The sequence below is a fragment of the Dysidea avara genome, chromosome 4 (genome assembly GCF_963678975.1).
Source record: "Dysidea avara chromosome 4, odDysAvar1.4, whole genome shotgun sequence".
NCBI classification, from domain to species: domain Eukaryota; kingdom Metazoa; phylum Porifera; class Demospongiae; order Dictyoceratida; family Dysideidae; genus Dysidea; species Dysidea avara.
The window spans coordinates 9,948,838-9,966,419 of NC_089275.1; the positions used below are offsets into that span (position 1 = coordinate 9,948,838).

General features: G+C 37.6%; 1 protein-coding gene across 1 annotated transcript; it reads left to right on the plus strand.

Annotated features, from left to right (window-relative positions):
* Nucleotides 1-10,926: 10,926 nt before the first annotated feature.
* On the plus strand, nucleotides 10,927-16,437 carry LOC136253442 (START domain-containing protein 10-like). The gene is made up of 4 exons (XM_066046116.1): nucleotides 10,927-11,139; nucleotides 15,244-15,280; nucleotides 15,369-15,471; nucleotides 15,968-16,437. Exons 1-4 carry the CDS (start codon nucleotides 10,933-10,935, stop codon nucleotides 16,314-16,316), a joined length of 696 nt encoding a protein of 231 aa, XP_065902188.1. The 5' UTR covers nucleotides 10,927-10,932; the 3' UTR covers nucleotides 16,317-16,437.
* The last annotated feature ends 1,145 nt before the right edge of the window (nucleotides 16,438-17,582 follow it).

Sequence of the window (17,582 nt, forward strand, 5' to 3'; positions counted from 1 at the left end):
CTCTACAGGGTGATTTGTTTGCAGCTGATGAACTCTCTACAAGGTAACTTCTTCTAGCTGATCTGTCTACAGGGTGACTTGTTTCTAGCTGGTCTCTCTACAGGGCGATTTGTTTGTAGCAGAATTCTCTACAGGGTGATGTGTTTGCAGCTGAACTCTCTACATGGTGGTTGCTTTGTAGCTAAACTCTCTAATAAGTGACTTCTTCTAGCTGAACTCTCTACAGGGTGATCTTTTCATAGCTGAACTCTCTACAGGATGATTTGTTTGCAGCTGAACTCTCTACTTGATGATTTCTTTGTAGCTGAACTCTCTACAGGGTGATTTGTTTGTAGCTGAAATCCCTACAAGGTAACTTCTTCTAGCTGATCTTTCTACAGGGCGATTTGTTTGTAGCTGAGTTCTCTACAGGGTGTTCGTTTGCAGCTGAATTCGCTACATGGTGGTTTCTTTATAGCTGAACTCTCTACAAGGGGACTTCTTCTAGCTGATCTCTCTACAGGGTGATTTGTTTGTAGCTGAACTTTCTACAGGTGATTTGTTTGTAGCTGAACTCTCTACAAGGTGATACTTCTAGGTGATCTCTCTACAGGATGACTTGTTTCTAACTGAACTCTCAACAGGGTGATCTGTTCATAGCTGAACTTTCTACTGGGTGATTTGTTTGCAGCTGAACTCTCTACATGGTGGTTTCTTTGTAGCTGAACTCTCTACAAGGTAATTTCTTCTAGCTGAACTCTCTATAGGGTGACTTGTTTCTAGCTGATCTCTCTGCAGGGTGATCTGTTCATAGCTGAACTTTCTACGGGGTGATTTGTTTGCAGCTGAACTCTCTATACATGGTAGTTTCTTTGTAGCTGAATTCTCTACAATGTGACTTCTTCTAGCTGAACTCTCTACAAGGTGACTTGTTTTCTAGCTGATCTCTCTACAGGGTGACTTGTTTCTAGCTGAACTCTCTACAGGTGATTTCTTTGTAGCTGAACTCTCTACATGATGGTTTTGTTGTAGCTGAACTCTCTACAAGGTAACTTCTTCTAGCTGATCTTTTTACAGGGCATATTTGTTTGTAGCTGAGTTCTCTACAGGGTGATTTGTTTGCAGCTGAACTCTCTACATGGGAGTTTCATTGTAACTGAACTCTCTACAATGTGACTTCTTCTAGCTGAACTCTCTGCAGGTGATTTCTTTGCAGCTGAACTCTGGTTTCTTTGTAGCTGAACTCTCTACAAGGTAACTTCTTATAGCTGATCTTTCTACAGGGTGACTTGTTTCTAGCTGATCTCTCTGCAGGGTGATCTGTTCATAGCTGAACTTTCTACGGGGTGATTTGTTTGCAGCTGAACTCTCTATACATGGTAGTTTCTTTGTAGCTGAATTCTCTACAATGTGACTTCTTCTAGCTGAACTCTCTACAAGGTGACTTGTTTTCTAGCTGATCTCTCTACAGGTGATTTCTTTGTAGCTGAATTCTCTACAATGTGACTTCTTCTAGCTGAACTCTCTACAAGGTGACTTGTTTTCTAGCTGATCTTTTTACAGGGCATATTTGTTTGTAGCTGAGTTCTCTACAGGGTGATTTGTTTGCAGCTGAACTCTCTACATGGGAGTTTCATTGTAACTGAACTCTCTACAATGTGACTTCTTCTAGCTGAACTCTCTACAGGTGATTTCTTTGCAGCTGAACTCTGGTTTCTTTGTAGCTGAACTCTCTGCAAGGTAACTTCTTCTAGCTGATCTTTCTACAGGGTGATTTGTTTGTAGCTGAATTCTCTACAGGGTGATTTATTTGCAGCTGAACTCTCTACAAGGTGACTTCTTCTAGCTGAACTCTCTACAGAGTGATTGATTTTTTTGCAGCTGAACTCTCTACATGGTGGTAGCTTTGTAGCTGAACTCTCTAAAAGGTGACTTATTCTAGCTGAACTCTCTAAAGGGTGATCTTTTCATAGCTGAACTCTCTACAGGATGATTTGTTTGCAGCTGAACTCTCTACATGGTAGTTTCTTTGTAGCTGAACTCTCTACAAGGTAACTTCTTCTAGCTGACCTTTCTACAGGGTGATTTGTTTGTAGCTGAATTCTCTACAGGGTGATTTATTTGCAGCTGAACTCTCTACAGAGTGATTGGTATTTTTGCAGCTGAACTCTCTACATTGTGGTTTCTTTGTAACTGAACTCTCTACAGTGTGATTTGTTTGTAGCTGAACTCTCTACAGGGTGATCTGTTCGTAGCTGAACTCCCTACAAGGTAACTTCTTCTAGCTGATCTTTCTACAGGGCTATTTGTTTGTAGCTGAGTTCTCTACAGGGTGATTTGTTTGCAGCTGAACTCTCTACATGGTAGTTTCTTTGTAGCTGAACTCTCTACAATGCGACTTCTTCTAGCTGAACTCTCTACAGGGTGACTTGTTTCTAGCTGATCTCTCTACAGGGTGACTTGTTTCTAGCTGAACTCTCTACAGTGGATTTGTTTGCAGCTGAACTCTCTACAAGGTAACTTCTTCTACCTGATCTTTGTACTGGGTGATTTGTTTGTAGCTGAATTCTCTACAGGGTGACTTTTTTCTAGCTGATCTCTGTACAGGGTGACTTGTTCCTGCTGAACTCTCTACAGGTGATTTGTTTGCAGCTGAACTCTCTTACATGGTGGTTTCTTTGTAGCTGAACTGTCTACAAGGTTACTTCTTCTAGCTGATCTCTCTACAACATGACTTGCTTCTAACTGAACTCTCTACAGTGTGATCTGTTCATAGTGGAACTTTCTACTGGGTGATTTGTTTGTAGCTGAACACTTTGCATGATTGTTTCTTTGTAACTGAACTCTCTACAAGGTAACTTCTTCTAGCTGATCTCTCTACAGGGCAATTTGTTTGAGCTGAACTCTCTACATGATGGTTTCTTTGTAGCTGAACTCTCTATTAGGTACCTTCTTCTGGCTGATCTGACTACAGGGTGACTTGTTTGTAACTGAATTCCCTACAGAATAATTTGCAATGTAATAAATTATAATTGAGTAAATTATAAATGCAGCTGAATGCTTTATTAGGGTGACTGTTCTATTAGAGTATCTCGATCTCGCATTTGCTACACGTAGTTGCCTTTCGAATCATAACTCAGTGGTTTGTAATCCGATTCTTCTGTACTACTGCAAGGACTTTCTATGATGATTATTCCAGCTACATACTGATTTTCAGCTCATTGCTCTAAGCGGTTTGCCTGGTAGATACAAAAACTAATAGTTTTTTTATTCATAAAAATCGATTGCGTAATTTTGACACAGGTCGGGTTTTGTGTCATATCTCCGTGGTCTTTATCCCGATTCCTTTCAAACCACAAAAAGGCACTCCTACGATGGTTGCTCCATCTACATATCAATTTTCAACTGATTCCTCAAAGGAGTTTACCCTGTAGGCGTGACAGACCTTCGACCTTATTTTACGCAAATAATCGGTCATAACTCCGTGAATGCTCATCGGATTCCTACCAAAGTTGGTACACAGATCCGCCTTAATGAGCCCTTACGTGTGCCAAATTTCAGCCCGATCCGAGCACGCATTCGTGTTTTATGGCGGATTTTGCGAATGTGAGAAATGAAGAAGAAGTAGAAGAAGAAGAAGAAAAAAAACGAAGAAATTAAAACGAAATTTTGTTCGCTCGTATCTCGGAAATGGCTGGAGCGATTTTCTTCAAAGTTGGTGTGTAGACTCCCCTTACTGGCCGGCACCTCTCTAGCAAATTTGGTTCCAATCGGATAAGGGATCACAGAGCTACATAGGTGTGAAAATTGCGTTTTCTTTCTTCCTGTTAATATACTCACGGGTGGCACGCCGGCTTCTTGGGCCGCACGACACACTACCGTGTGTCTTGATGTAGGAGCCAAAATGGAACACATTATATTGTACAGTATGTTGTATGAAATGTAGCAGTGGTTCAAGACATAAAAGTGTGACTCATATAACATATTAATCATGTGCGTATATAATTGAATCAATTATATCATTGCATGTAAAAATGTCATAGTTCATGACACAAATCTTGTACAACATACACATACAGTAGTGACGTTAATAGTACTGTAGCAAAAAGCTTAACATGCATGGAATAACAATAGTCACAAAATTATATTTAGCTGTATGTACATATAACTAATGTTCCTCACTCTCATCACTTGTTTCACGGTCAGTAGATGATAAATCTATTACACTCAAAGAGGAAGAGTTATCATTATCTGACTCTTGCAATGCCATTTGCTCTGTATGATCTTCTGAGCTTTCTGATAAATTTGATGGGCACTTTCGTTTGACTGGTTTAAGAAAAAGCTGGGAAGAGCGTTTGGTTGGTTGAGAACTATGACTAGAACTAAATGATGAAGAAGCACTTTTGTCAGACTCATCATGCCCATCCGTCTCTTTCCTTTTCTTATACCACTTCGATTGTTGCTCCTTGCGCTGCAATGATTTTAGTTCTATTTGCTCTTGATAGCGCTGTGTTTTGAGTTTTGTTATTTCATGTGTTATCTCATCACAAATTTGGTATTGACGTGAATTTATTGCCTGCTCTCTTCGTAATTCTTTGAAGCCTATTTGTTTGTCTATATCTTTCAAACTGTCTTCAAGATGAAGCATCCTCTGAGTCCTAACATAAGTTGGTGCTGTTGTTTGCTTTACCTGTTTGACTGCACTACTAGACTCATGGAACCGTTTTGATCTGCTCTTCCCTTTCTTGTAATTGTATCCATCATCATTAACTTTGACACGTGCAAGCTTCAGCAACTCGTCTCTGTCATCCAACAGCTTAGGATTTGCCACCACCAATTCTTCAGAAGCTAAATTAATTGATTCTTGATACAAACTCAGGGGTTTAGAAGAGTTACGACCATAGAAATGGGACTTGCTGCGTAAAAATTGCTCAGTAGAGACATCACTACAATGCCTGGCACTACCATCATCCTATATCATATAATAATTTAGTAAATAGTTTTACACATAACTAGAATTTTACCTGATTAGAATTAGGCTTCACCAAATGAATTCCATCCTTTGACAAAGATAAGGTCATCTGTGATGATTTGTCAATGACCAATGATGCAACTCCCTTTTCAGGCTATGTTGATGACAATATAAATTCACATTTGATATAAAATTGCAAGTTTACCTGGGACTTTGAGAAATGAGCATCTTCCTTATCAGCAGACTATATGTTTATGCATGGATAATAAGTTAGGTTAGCTACTAACTATTAGTGTTTACCTGAGAAGCATCAGCATTACAGGTACTAGTTCGGTGAGTTACCTACAAAATTGTCATAGCAATAACAATTACCACAAACTATAATAAATTAGCAATATCTGAAACTAACATCTACTAATATCTGAAACTAGTTATATAGCTATTAGCTATATATGTAGTCATAACCGTGAAATGAAACTTTAGCTACCTCTAGAACTTGCAAAATGCTGTGATCAGCGATTTCATCAGTGGGGTGAACATCAACAAACTCCCCTCCCCATTCTTCATCCTTTATTTGTAGGAAGAAGTGGTCTGGTTTTGCTGCCTCTCCTGCAAAATGGAGCTGGTCCTGAAAAGTTGTGATAAACGCCTTCAGTATCTCGTCATTATCGCAATTTCGTCCTGTACTAGTAAAACACAGGGTCCGCTTCCTGCCCTTGTAGATAGCCAGCACTTTCTTTTCCGTTTCCGCTTCGACCACATGGCTATCACCTCTACTATCGTCCATTACTAGCACTAAGCGCACATCTAAAATCCATGCGACTAGTAATTTGGTATACCTAGTAAAACACTTTTGGTGATCCGATCCGTATAGTCGTGCGTGGCCAAGGGCCATTTAGTTTTGGTGAGTGCAGTTTTATTGTTTAGAAATACAGGTGTATATGTGAATGAATTGCCGGGACAAAATGTCAATTGCCCCAGGGGTGGGGACAAAATCAATGTCAAATCCCCACCTCGGGTATGGGGGACCCCGGGGGTGGGGGGGGTGGGGCATGAAATTGACAAGTGCATTACTTTAGTGAATTTTCTACACACCTTTAATGTAACTCCCACTTCTTCAGACTTGACATGCATGTGATATCCAGGCTACAGATTCTACACAAAACTGTATGATCAACTTGCAATCTCCATCCCAAGAAGAGCATAGCGAGAGGCCCATGGCTTATTATTTGTTGTTTTTGTTTTTTTTTTCTAACAAATAATTTGTTGAGGACAACTAGATCACATCACCCATTACACTTCAACACTGTTTTCATCCACAAGGTCATGAATATTAAAGTGGCCATTATTATTGATTGATTTACTATTTAAACTCAACAATGAGCTGTAGCCATTCCTCCTTGTTGGAGTACAAAAACAACAATAAACAAAATAATATCAGTACAGTAACAATAGTAACACAATGATACATTATATGATACAAAAACAACAATAAACAGAATAATACCAGTACAGTAACAATAGTAACACAATGATACATTATATGATACAAAAATAACAATAAACAGAATAATATCAGTACAGTAACAATAGTAACACAATGATACATTATATGATACAAAAATAACAATAAACAGAATAATACCAGTACAGTAACAATAGTAACACAATGATATATTATATGATACAAAAATAACAATAAACAGAATAATATCAGTACAGTAACAATAGTAACACAATGATACATTATATGATACAAAAATAACAATAAACAGAATAATACCAGTACAGTAACAATAGTAACACAATGATACATTATATGATACAAAAACAACAATAAACAGAATAATACCAGTACAGTAACAATAGTAACACAATGATATATTATATGATACAAAAATAACAATAAACAGAATAATATCAGTACAGTAACAATAGTAACACAATGATACATTATATGATACAAAAATAACAATAAACAGAATAATATCAGTACAGTAACAATAGTAACACAATGATACATTATATGATACAAAAATAACAATAAACAGAATAATATCAGTACAGTAACAATAGTAACACAATGATATATTATATGATACAAAAATAAACAGTAAAAGTGCATGAAACGTTAAAGTTAGTTTGCCGGTTTCTTCAGAATATTTGGTAACAAATTCCACCAATAAGTGGACAGATCACAGGTATTAAAAGAATTTGAGATGGTATCAGGTGAAATTGACAAAGAGTGGTTTAGCCCTTATGATGTGATGTGGTTACTGCATGAGCTAATCATGCATGGTGAATTCTCTAAAAATAATGAAAAATCATAAACATCATACAGGTGATACAAACCTTTACCAATTGTTCAATAGCCATTGTAACTGACTGTAATAGATGAGATGGTCATAATAGTTGTTTAGATAATATTAGAGACTGTCTGCACAACTCTGTCTACACTGAGTTCTAGAAGTATTTTGTTGCTAGTGAAGTGCCCCATACTGCATGGCAGAGGATGATAATTAATTAACGTTATCAGGGAGAAAAGATAAAAAAATGGTATGTTATCTTCCTACACATGTTAGATATACTTGATCACTCCAAGTCAGCTATAGCTGTCACAACTAATAATCATAGCTGTTGGCAGATGGTTGTCTGTAGTGTGATTGATCACAAAATCAGGTAGGGAAGCTGAATCTTCTGTCAATAGGTGTTAAACTAGACCACATAATACAAGATTTTAATGTATTAAATTTCATTCTATCGCTCACAAGCCAGATAACAATTGATGGTCAGAAGTGGCAGCACTCTAAAGACCTACAGTAAGAGTATGTAGTATCACTTGCACAGCGTCCAAAACTACCCAAGAATGGAATACCTAGCCATTGATATTATTATCAAAACCTCTGCATGACTCTGACTTGACTATTACATCATGATCACTTTTGCAATTATTTAATCCAGGTACTTAGATATTGTGGTTTTCTTATATTTCCTGGTCAGTATAAATAATAAATATTGCACTGAATAATAAATTAATGACCTGTATAAGTGAACTGAAACTTTCTTGTTTGATATATCAGGAGGTAAAACATACGTAATGAGACACATCCCACAATTAACATTTCATTACGAATGACAACCAAACCCACAATTGATTATTTAAATTACAAAGTTTGATCATCTGGATGTGCTGATAATAAATTGCAAGCTAGGACAACTTTCAGCATTCAATGGTAAGCTGCAAGCTTTGATTTAAGAAGTGTTCTGTTTAGTGGTTCCATGGTTTAGACCATGATTCTGTTCTATTCTAAGACTTGTAATGGAATGGATCTTGATGAGTTTGTACAACATGAGTACTAGACCATTTAGTACTTATGTCTATTGATGGTGGAGGATGGATTGTGGTACAGAGAAACAAAAAGGGCAGCTTTAATAAGAACTGGACTGACTATGAAAGAGGATTTGGAGACTGATATGAAGAAGACTGAATTCTTGGATGTAATTTACTGGTCAATGCAAGATGAGAATGGATTACCACTGAAAATAATGACAAGACCTGGTCCTAGCTACCTCCACTACAATGTTCAGTGTAGAAAGTGCCAGTGAAGAGTATCCACTGACTGTAAAAGAGTATAGTAGATTTGGTATACTAATTGGTTTACATGCAGCTCATCCGCTCATTTTAGCACTGCAGACAATGACAATGACAAATATAGTGATCCTATTACTATAAATGTTATATACAGTACATGTGCTCTTTTAACAATAGTGGATATATAGTAGTACAATGAATGTTGCTATAATAACAACCACCTTATATAGCTGGCAGTGTACTCTTCACTGAGGTGGAGATCCATCCCAAGATTGTATCGCTCTACTAATTCATGCTCACTATTCATTGTGACAGATACCAAGGGTGGTCCCAGGAATTTTGGTGACTGGTTTCCAAACTTTTGCTATACGTTAATTTAAATCTAGGGGGTATGGGGGCAAGATTTTCCAGAAAATTGTGTAATTTGAAATTGAATCTGGTAACAATATCAACAGTTTAAAAATAGAATTGTGTTAGTTATAATGTAAGCTGCTTAATTGTGCTTGCTTCTGGTACAGTATCAGGTACAGACTAAAGAATTAAGGGACAGCAAATTTGACATTTGATGCATATAACAAACATGGATGTTGTTCTGGGGGTCTTGGGGCATGCCCCCAGGAAAATTTTCAAATTTTAACACTATGCTATAAGATTTTGGACCATTGTTTACTGTGTTCGCACAGGTAAATAAGTAGCTAGCTAGCTACAGGTGTACTTACAGTTCTTAAGAGAAATACAAAATGTGGTTGTTCTATTAGAGTGGTTGACTGCTCTATTAGAGTATTTTGATCTGAACTTTTGTACCATTGCAAATCACTGTAAAATATACCTGAATACACTTGACCAGTTTCTGGAAACCTCAGAAACCCCCTAGATCTGCTCCTGGATACAACACTACTACACACACGATACTGTACAGGTGCTGCAATACGGTGGATTATATGACACAAGTATGCTGTACATTAAACAATTGCAGGGGTTCTAACAGGGTGGAGGTTGATCAACTGATGGTTATTTATGGTGTGCAAAGAATTTCTTTCTGGACCATAAAAATTACCCCTGAGATAAACATTAATCTAGAACAATTTTGATTTTACACAGTCAGTAGTTATATTTAGTATTATAATTATTAATAATTTAGCTTCAACACACACTAGGGGACTAACTTTGTCCCAGACCAGTACAAAGAAAATTAGAAAATCTATTATAGCAAAAATTACTAAGGTACATAAGTGTAAAATAATTATAATAATTATCTATTGATAATATAATAAAATTGGTTGATGTTGATTCTATAACATGTGGGGGTAAGGCATTAGATTCCTGATAAAGCTGTTTGTGTATAGGCATCTGTTTTAATGTCGGCAAAATTGTAAGTCGACTGGACTCACTCAGTTTTTTATTCTTTATCATTAATTACTAGACAGGGAACATGGCTGATTAGTCTAGGATGTAAAATCAATAATATTAGGCCACATAAACTTAATTATTAGCTCATCCTCCTGTAGCTATACTCAAAACAACAGTACGGGAGGGTGGATTTTTATTTTATTTTTCACTGACTAGATAGCTGAATTAAATGACTCAAAATGCAATATAGCTATTCTTAGACTGCTCTAGCAAGGTACCAACTATAAAAGGTGCTAATTCCTCCAGTGGTGCAAAAAATAATCCCTAATGCCGGAGGTAAGAAAAACAGCGCTGGTAAGGCGGGCGTGAATGAGAAACTACCCAGAAATAATATATAATTAAGTTTATGTGGCCTTACATTGCGTAGGTATGTTACAATCAATAAGTTAGGGCTATGTATGCTCATATAGACCATGTGGGCGCCAAGGCGTGGCACTTTACATCATCAAACTGAATAACGCATCTGCCATTTTTTGAGGGCAAAAACGTACGCATTCTATGCATCATACTCAAATATCTAAGTATGCATACGAAATATTTTTAATGCCGGCTAATACGAAGGAATCGAGCTGAAAGATAGAGTATCGCTGGTTTAAAGTAAGTTACTGGGTAAACCATAGATAGTATACCTGTGGTATACTATCTATGGGTAAACATACTTGCTGCATAGCGAGTTACTCCGCCCGCTAGGGAAGGTTTTAGCAATAGAACGCTCCCTCACTTTTCTCGTAAACTATCGTGAAACTTGAAGCCGTAGCAACTTTTTTTCTGTTTTTTGCCAGACCACGCCTTGGCACGCACAAGGTCATAATCTATGGTAGCTATGCTACTACTACAGTTGTCACAATAGTGATAATTTCACCAAATTGACCATCCTAAATTTCTACCATATGTAATAACATCAGCAGGTGTGGTTTGGCGCCGCCCGCTCCTTTCTTTTAAGAAATAGGTAGTGGCTACAAATCACGTGTTCGATCACATGATACTCTACTGGGTGTGTCTGCTAAGCAAGAGAATCGCAGTAATGGCACAAGGAAGTGACAAAATTCCTCCTGAAACGTTCGAAGAGGTGCTAAAAAAGGTACAGGAAGAGGAGAAAGACGCGGGTTGGCAGCACGCGAAGACGTTCGAACACACCGAGGTGTATCGAAAATCATCCAGTGACTCATCAGTCCACATTTTTAAGGTGCGTTTAAACTATTGATCATGTCCTTTACATAGTCGCGTGTTTGTGTCATTTACACTTCAGCTATCTTCAATGTGGCGGCGCGATTGTATAATACATTTTTTTATTTGTGGTCACAGTAATAAAGAACCTTGTTACGTAGCTCCATGAAGCGTTTTTGCCCACATTTTCTATGGGGTTTCTATTGTGCAGGTGTTGATTCGAAACAAGGACTTGTTCATTGTCAACAATCAGCTACATTCCTTCATCAGTGAGATACTGTTCTGATCCTACTGTACATTGCCTGCCTCAGTATGGGATGTTTTTTATGATTATTAGCTAGTGGCTAGCTATCACCCTAGGGACTTGCACTGAAAGTCTGCAGAATAGAAACTCATGTGGCAGAGGAAGTATTTGATGTGGGGGGCTGTGTCCCCTAGAAGCTGTAGCCATGCATGATGTCTCAAAGGTCATCAGTTAGTTTGGAAAACCATTGATATCCACACTTTTTCAAAATTTTATTTATTCTTTGTTGTTTGTAGGAACAAGAGGAATGGACTGCATGGCTAAGTTTCAGCTTCAGCTTCGTAGGTTAAGCAGTGTGGGAAATACCATAGCACTAGACAGCCGGACATGCAAATAAATCAATACATACAGAAGCCATCGAGAAAATAATTTACAGGCACTTACATAAGCCATCATAACTTACTGATACAACATTGTAAGGAGTTGGTTCATTGTGTAAGCCATGAATTTGTGAATCCACCAAGGTTTTGTTTGAGAAAGAAGGGAAATTCACTGAAGAAAGACCATCGACGTATTTTTACATCCCAAAACTCGCGTAAACAAATGTCTGTAACTCAAAAACCCTTCCATGTATGAAGATGAAACAAAAAATTTTGAGCTCCCTATAGCTAATTATATGAACAGGCGAACACTACGATGCTCAGGATTATCCATTAGAGTGTTAATTCACTGACCAGTAGGCAATAAAAACTTGCATAATTTTTTTTCTGGAGATTGAATTTTATGCCATTGCTTTTATTACAAAAGTACTATCGTGTGTAGATCAACAGTTTTCCAAAATTGTAACCATAAATATAGGTACAATTAAGACTACTAGCTTTCTAAGCATAAAAAATGCTCCACATTTTACAGGAGCGGCTTTCGGTAACTTGCAGGGGCGGAGAACAGTACTCAAAAGTGGGAGGGAGTCATGTGGGGTGGCTGTAAGTTACAAGTGTCTTAAAATCATTAACTGTATCTTGAGCATGCCAATACTAAAGGGATCTGGGGGCATGTGCACACAGGAAAATTTTGAATGTTTTGATATTGAATCTGAGAGCATTTTCAGTGCTACATACATGTGTACTTCAATAGGATACTCGTATAAATATTATGGCAATGAAAGTCATTAAGATACTGTACAATTAGATACATGAAGGCATTTCAGATAGACTCATGCTCTTGATTATGTATAGATTTATGTGTTAATGAAGACATATTGATATAACAGGACCGACTTTTATGATTCTGCTGAATGTTCTATTAGAGTAGATTAAGTGACTGCTCTATTAGAGTATAATTATTGATCTCATGCACTCCTAGTACTGATTCATGCCGTATTCCATTCTTGCATAACGTTTAGCACAATCCCAGTAAATCATGCAAAGTGTAAGTTGGCTAATGACTACAATAGTTGTTTTAATTTGACAATTGGGAATTGGAAAAGGTGAGGGGGCACTGCCTCTCCACTTGTAAAAGTAGGGGGGCAGTTTCCTCATCTGCCCTTCTATTTTTCCGGTCTGCCTTTTACTTGATGTTATTAAAACATTTTATAGCACACAAAGCAGCTATTTTGTGCCCTAGAGCAGTAGTACCACTGGGAAGCCGTAGAGGCACTGATCATGCGTACCAAGTGTGGCTGATGTCACTAGTAGTACAGTGACATTATCAGTGGAAAGGTGTATGATTTATGCATACAGACAATGAACAAATCATGGGCATCATCATGTTCTTCTGTTCACAGGGAGTTCAAAAATCCTTTGTTTTATTTCCATACATGGCAGGGTTTCTGAGTTACAGAGGTTTGTTTACATTGCGGTGATAAAAGAGTTTGCCAACAATCTTTCTTCAGTAAATTCACCTTACTTTATGAACACAGTGGGTAAAATGGTAGATTCACAAATTCATGGTGAACACAATGAGCCAAGATTCAATTCCATATGCCATTGTGTCAGTAGATGGTTTATGTAAGCACCTGTAAATTATTTTCTCAGTGGCTTCTTTATATTGATTTATTTACTTATCCAGCTGTCTAGTGAGTGCTGTATTTCCCCGCACTGCTTAACTTATGAAGCTGAGGCATACAATAGCCAGTCCATTCCTCTATCCTTATAGACAACAAAAAACCTATTCGAAAAATGTGCAGATATCGACAACTTTCTAAAATCAGCTCACATTTTGACAGCTTTCTAAAATTAGGTCACCTTTGGGTTATAAGTGGAAGTACACAAAAATTTTTGGAATTTTCAACTAGAGTAGGGACCATAGCACATCAATAAAAGTACTGAAACAAGCTGGAGTAGTGCATGATATTAAATCACAGTAAAGCAATAAGAAGTGTTATATCCCTACTGTGCATTTTCGTTAACCCAGAAAATTCTAATTATTTCACGTACCCCATATGGGTGATTTTCCAAAATTCAGTCACAAATATATTTGGGGTGGCTTCATAGTTTAGCATGCTTTGCATGGACTTTGCATGCTCAGCTTGCATCTTATCCTTGCCCCCCAAACTATGAGGTGGTAAGTAGAAGTCTACAAAAACGGGATGGGAACGGAAAGTAGGAATGGGAGCAATTATAAGGTTAAGGTGGATTTTACAGTGCAATAGTTCTTTGCAGCATTGTTGGATCCTCTTGCTAAAATAATCGCAACACTCTAATAAAGCAGTTGCCTGTATTAATGGAGCTGTTTCACTAATTATCCCACCACAGACCCACACTGATAGCTTGTGAATTGATGGGCTATGGCCATCATAGATTAGACTAGCTAACTCATTGATACTGAAAGTTAGCTATTCCTTCGAAACGATAAATATAAATATTCAACATTAAAATCAATACTGATGAAGAAATTCTATAGTTAACTGACATGGTCCATTATAGGCTTTGGAAACTGCACCTTGTGCTTCTAGATAAGATGTCATGTGATGGCAGTATGCATGCGGCACTGGTGTGTTTTTCAAGCTGAAGTGGCTCCAAGAGGAGTCCCCACGACTGGTCATATTGTCCTTAGCTAGTCTCCTCATTGGAGCCATTTACCTACACATACTACAGTTGCTACATACCTATCATGTGACATTTTTCCTGATGTTGCAGGTACAACTCCTCACATCTATATGCAGGCAATGTCAGTAAATTAGAATAGATACTTTGTAAACCTACTCATGTTTAGTGGTAAAATGTTTACGATTTGCAAGGAGTATGTAGCTATCTTTCAGTGTTGATGAGTTAGCTAGTCTATTATACCTAATCTATGACAGCTATAGTCCATCAATTACCAGGCTTTCAATGCAGGTTCCTGTTAGTGAAACATTCTTAAAGTACAGTATTTCAAAGCTGGTGACTGCTCTATTAGAGTATTTAAATTGTTAATAACAATGTTACAAAGAAGCATTGTGCTACAAAATCCAACCTGTGTATTCACATGATGACCTTTATCAGGCATTTCCGTTGGTCATTCCCGTTCCCACTTTCCGTTCCCCGATTTTCTGGAATTCTTACTCACCATGAGGTACTTCCTATGCCTATGATATCAAAAAGAAGGAACTGGTAAAAACCAAAGCTAAACCCTTTATATATAATTGAGATTTTCCTGTTAAGTAGAATAATAAAATCTTACACTGTCTATAATATAAAGGTGCATAAGTTTTTGGTGAGTTTGAGGTCAACTGTATAAGGTTGGCCTGACATGCCACCCTAGCTTGCCTTGCCACCCAACTACTATAAGTTGTACTAGAGGTGTTCTAGTAGGTGTCAATTAATAATATATAGCTTGTAGTAGCACTTGTTGTGTCATTGGCCACAGCATACCATGTATATATTGATTTTTGTTACACAGTGTGTCAGCAACCTATTTGGAGTCCCATACAATGATGGTAAGGCTTTGTTTCATAAGTAACTGTAATGGAATTCTCTATTACTGCAAACAATAAATACTTTGCTTGTTACTGTGTTATTGTGTAGCTGTTAAGCTGACTACTGACGTCCAGTTGAGGTCACGTTATGATACAACCTTCACTGAAATCAAGGTGTTGGAGGACTGTGGACATTACAGCACTATTTATTGGTGAGCAAAATGTAGCTATGATGCTTATAGAAAAGGGAAGGGTATTACATACTTCTGTCACTTTGAAAGGGATGACCCAATGAAGTGGGCTGAAATCATTGTATTTGAAATACGAAACTACCCAAAGAAAGAAAAACTGAGACCCAATGTCAAGCCTGCTGGGAGCTCCAGTTAGCTATATTTCACATTAGTGTATGGCTCTATTTTCATACTCTGTGCCTCTCCCCCCCCCCCCCCCCCCCATTTTACATGACTGTGTTTGTGAATACATCTGTGGGGGTTGAAATAGGGTCAGAATTACTGTTCTCTAGATCCAGATCAAGAATTCTTATCTGCTCCAGCCTTACCTGGATATAGATCACATGTGATGCTACTGTACATTAATTTGTGCTCAATTGTGCTAGGTGATGTATATCAGTGTATATGAATATAGCCTCAGTAGCTTTTGATGTACATACGTACGTATTACAGTTACAGACTATATACTATATTATAGGTACTGTCCATTCCCTACACCAGCATCAGACAGGGAAATTATCCTTCACAGTTGGGTTAAGCAAGATGAGGCAACCAAGACTACATATGTCATTTCCATTAATGGAGAGCATGCCAATGCCCCTGCTAAATCAAAGGTGGTGCGAGCAGAATCCAAGTTATCAGGGATTATTATAAAGCAGGATGAAAAGGACCCCAATTCATCAATACTGACCACTGTTTCGCAGACCGACATGAAAGGGATGATACCTGGCTTTATTGTCAATGGGGCATTTGTAAAGTCAAGTGATAACTGGAGAGATGCATTGGTCAACTTCTACCACAACACCTACTCCAAAGAACAACAGTAGAAAACTAGCTATATTGAGATTTATTAGAGTTTAGCAAGGGATATGTAGCAGTATAGTGTATAATTGTTTTAGCAGACCTTGTGTGTTTATTATAACCTTAATAACTAACTGATAAACTGTATATGTGTAGAGCAAAAATTGAAACAGGCACAATAAAAGCATGAACCAAGGGAAAGGGTGTATCAATGTACTGACATGATATATATAGCTAAATTCAAATCGAAAACTATGGTAGTAGCTACATGAGAACGTCATGCACATAATGGAATGAGTCTACTACTGCTATGATGCTGATTATAAGCTAACTAATCATGATCAGGGGCGGTTCCAGGAGCTGGTAGGGGGAGGAGCACAAACAGGCTAAGTTTGTAGGTGGTTGGGGAGAGCCAGATTCTCTTGTTAGTTGCTGCATTTTTAAAGCAGCAATTGCAAATAATCACCTCTTAGTAGTGTCTCACTGTTGATTTTGTCATTTTGACCTTTGCAGATGGTTGTAACTGTTTTGTCATTTTGACCTTTGCAGATGGTTGTAACTGATTTTGTCATTTTGACCTTTGCAGATAGTTGTAACTGTTTAAAAGGCTCTGAATGTCTTAAATAACAGCAACACGATAATTATTTTAGAGGCGCTTATTACGCACGAAGGTGTCGGGTGTCAATTTCACAGTTAGTTTTACTTTGGTTTCATAAGATTTATAAACTTATCTTGGCCTGACAAAGTTTAGTAATTTAATCAGAAGTGTCAGTATGGCTGGCTCCTCTACAAGATGGGGGGGGGGGGGACATTTGAAATGCCCCATCCTGGATCCACCATTGCTCATTAGGAGTAAAACTAGCATGGAATTTGAAAATCTTTTTTCCTAGTTCTCCTACAGCCATGCATATTTCATAAACTTGTTAACAAAGTCATCTATCGATACATTTCTTGGCTCACATGTCGCTTTAATGTATTGATGTGTGTGGTACAGTATTATTGATCAAGATGCATACAGCTTATGAGATCTTGACTTACATCTTACAGGTTTTTGGGGCCTGCATACTTGACATAGACACAATAAGGTGATCTTATTATAGATGGTCTTTGTAAAGAAGTACCTCATATATGTAGCATTTTATATGACTATATAATTTCAGCTTCAAGTTACAATTCCATTTCCTTTTGAAATTGCCAGTGACAATGGGAACCCTTCAGACAAAGTATATACCCCTTATAACTTTCCCTGGGCACAACATTACATGTACGATTGCAAGATATCGGTAATAATT

Coding starts and splice junctions, on each gene's coding strand:
- LOC136253442 (XM_066046116.1), top strand. CDS start 10,933: ATGATACTCTACTGGGTGTGTCTGCTAAGCAAGAGAATCGCAGTAATG. Junction 15,281..15,368: donor TGGAGTCCCATACAATGATG/GTAAGGCTTTGT, acceptor GTTATTGTGTAG/CTGTTAAGCTGACTACTGAC. Junction 15,472..15,967: donor CATTACAGCACTATTTATTG/GTGAGCAAAATG, acceptor ACTATATTATAG/GTACTGTCCATTCCCTACAC.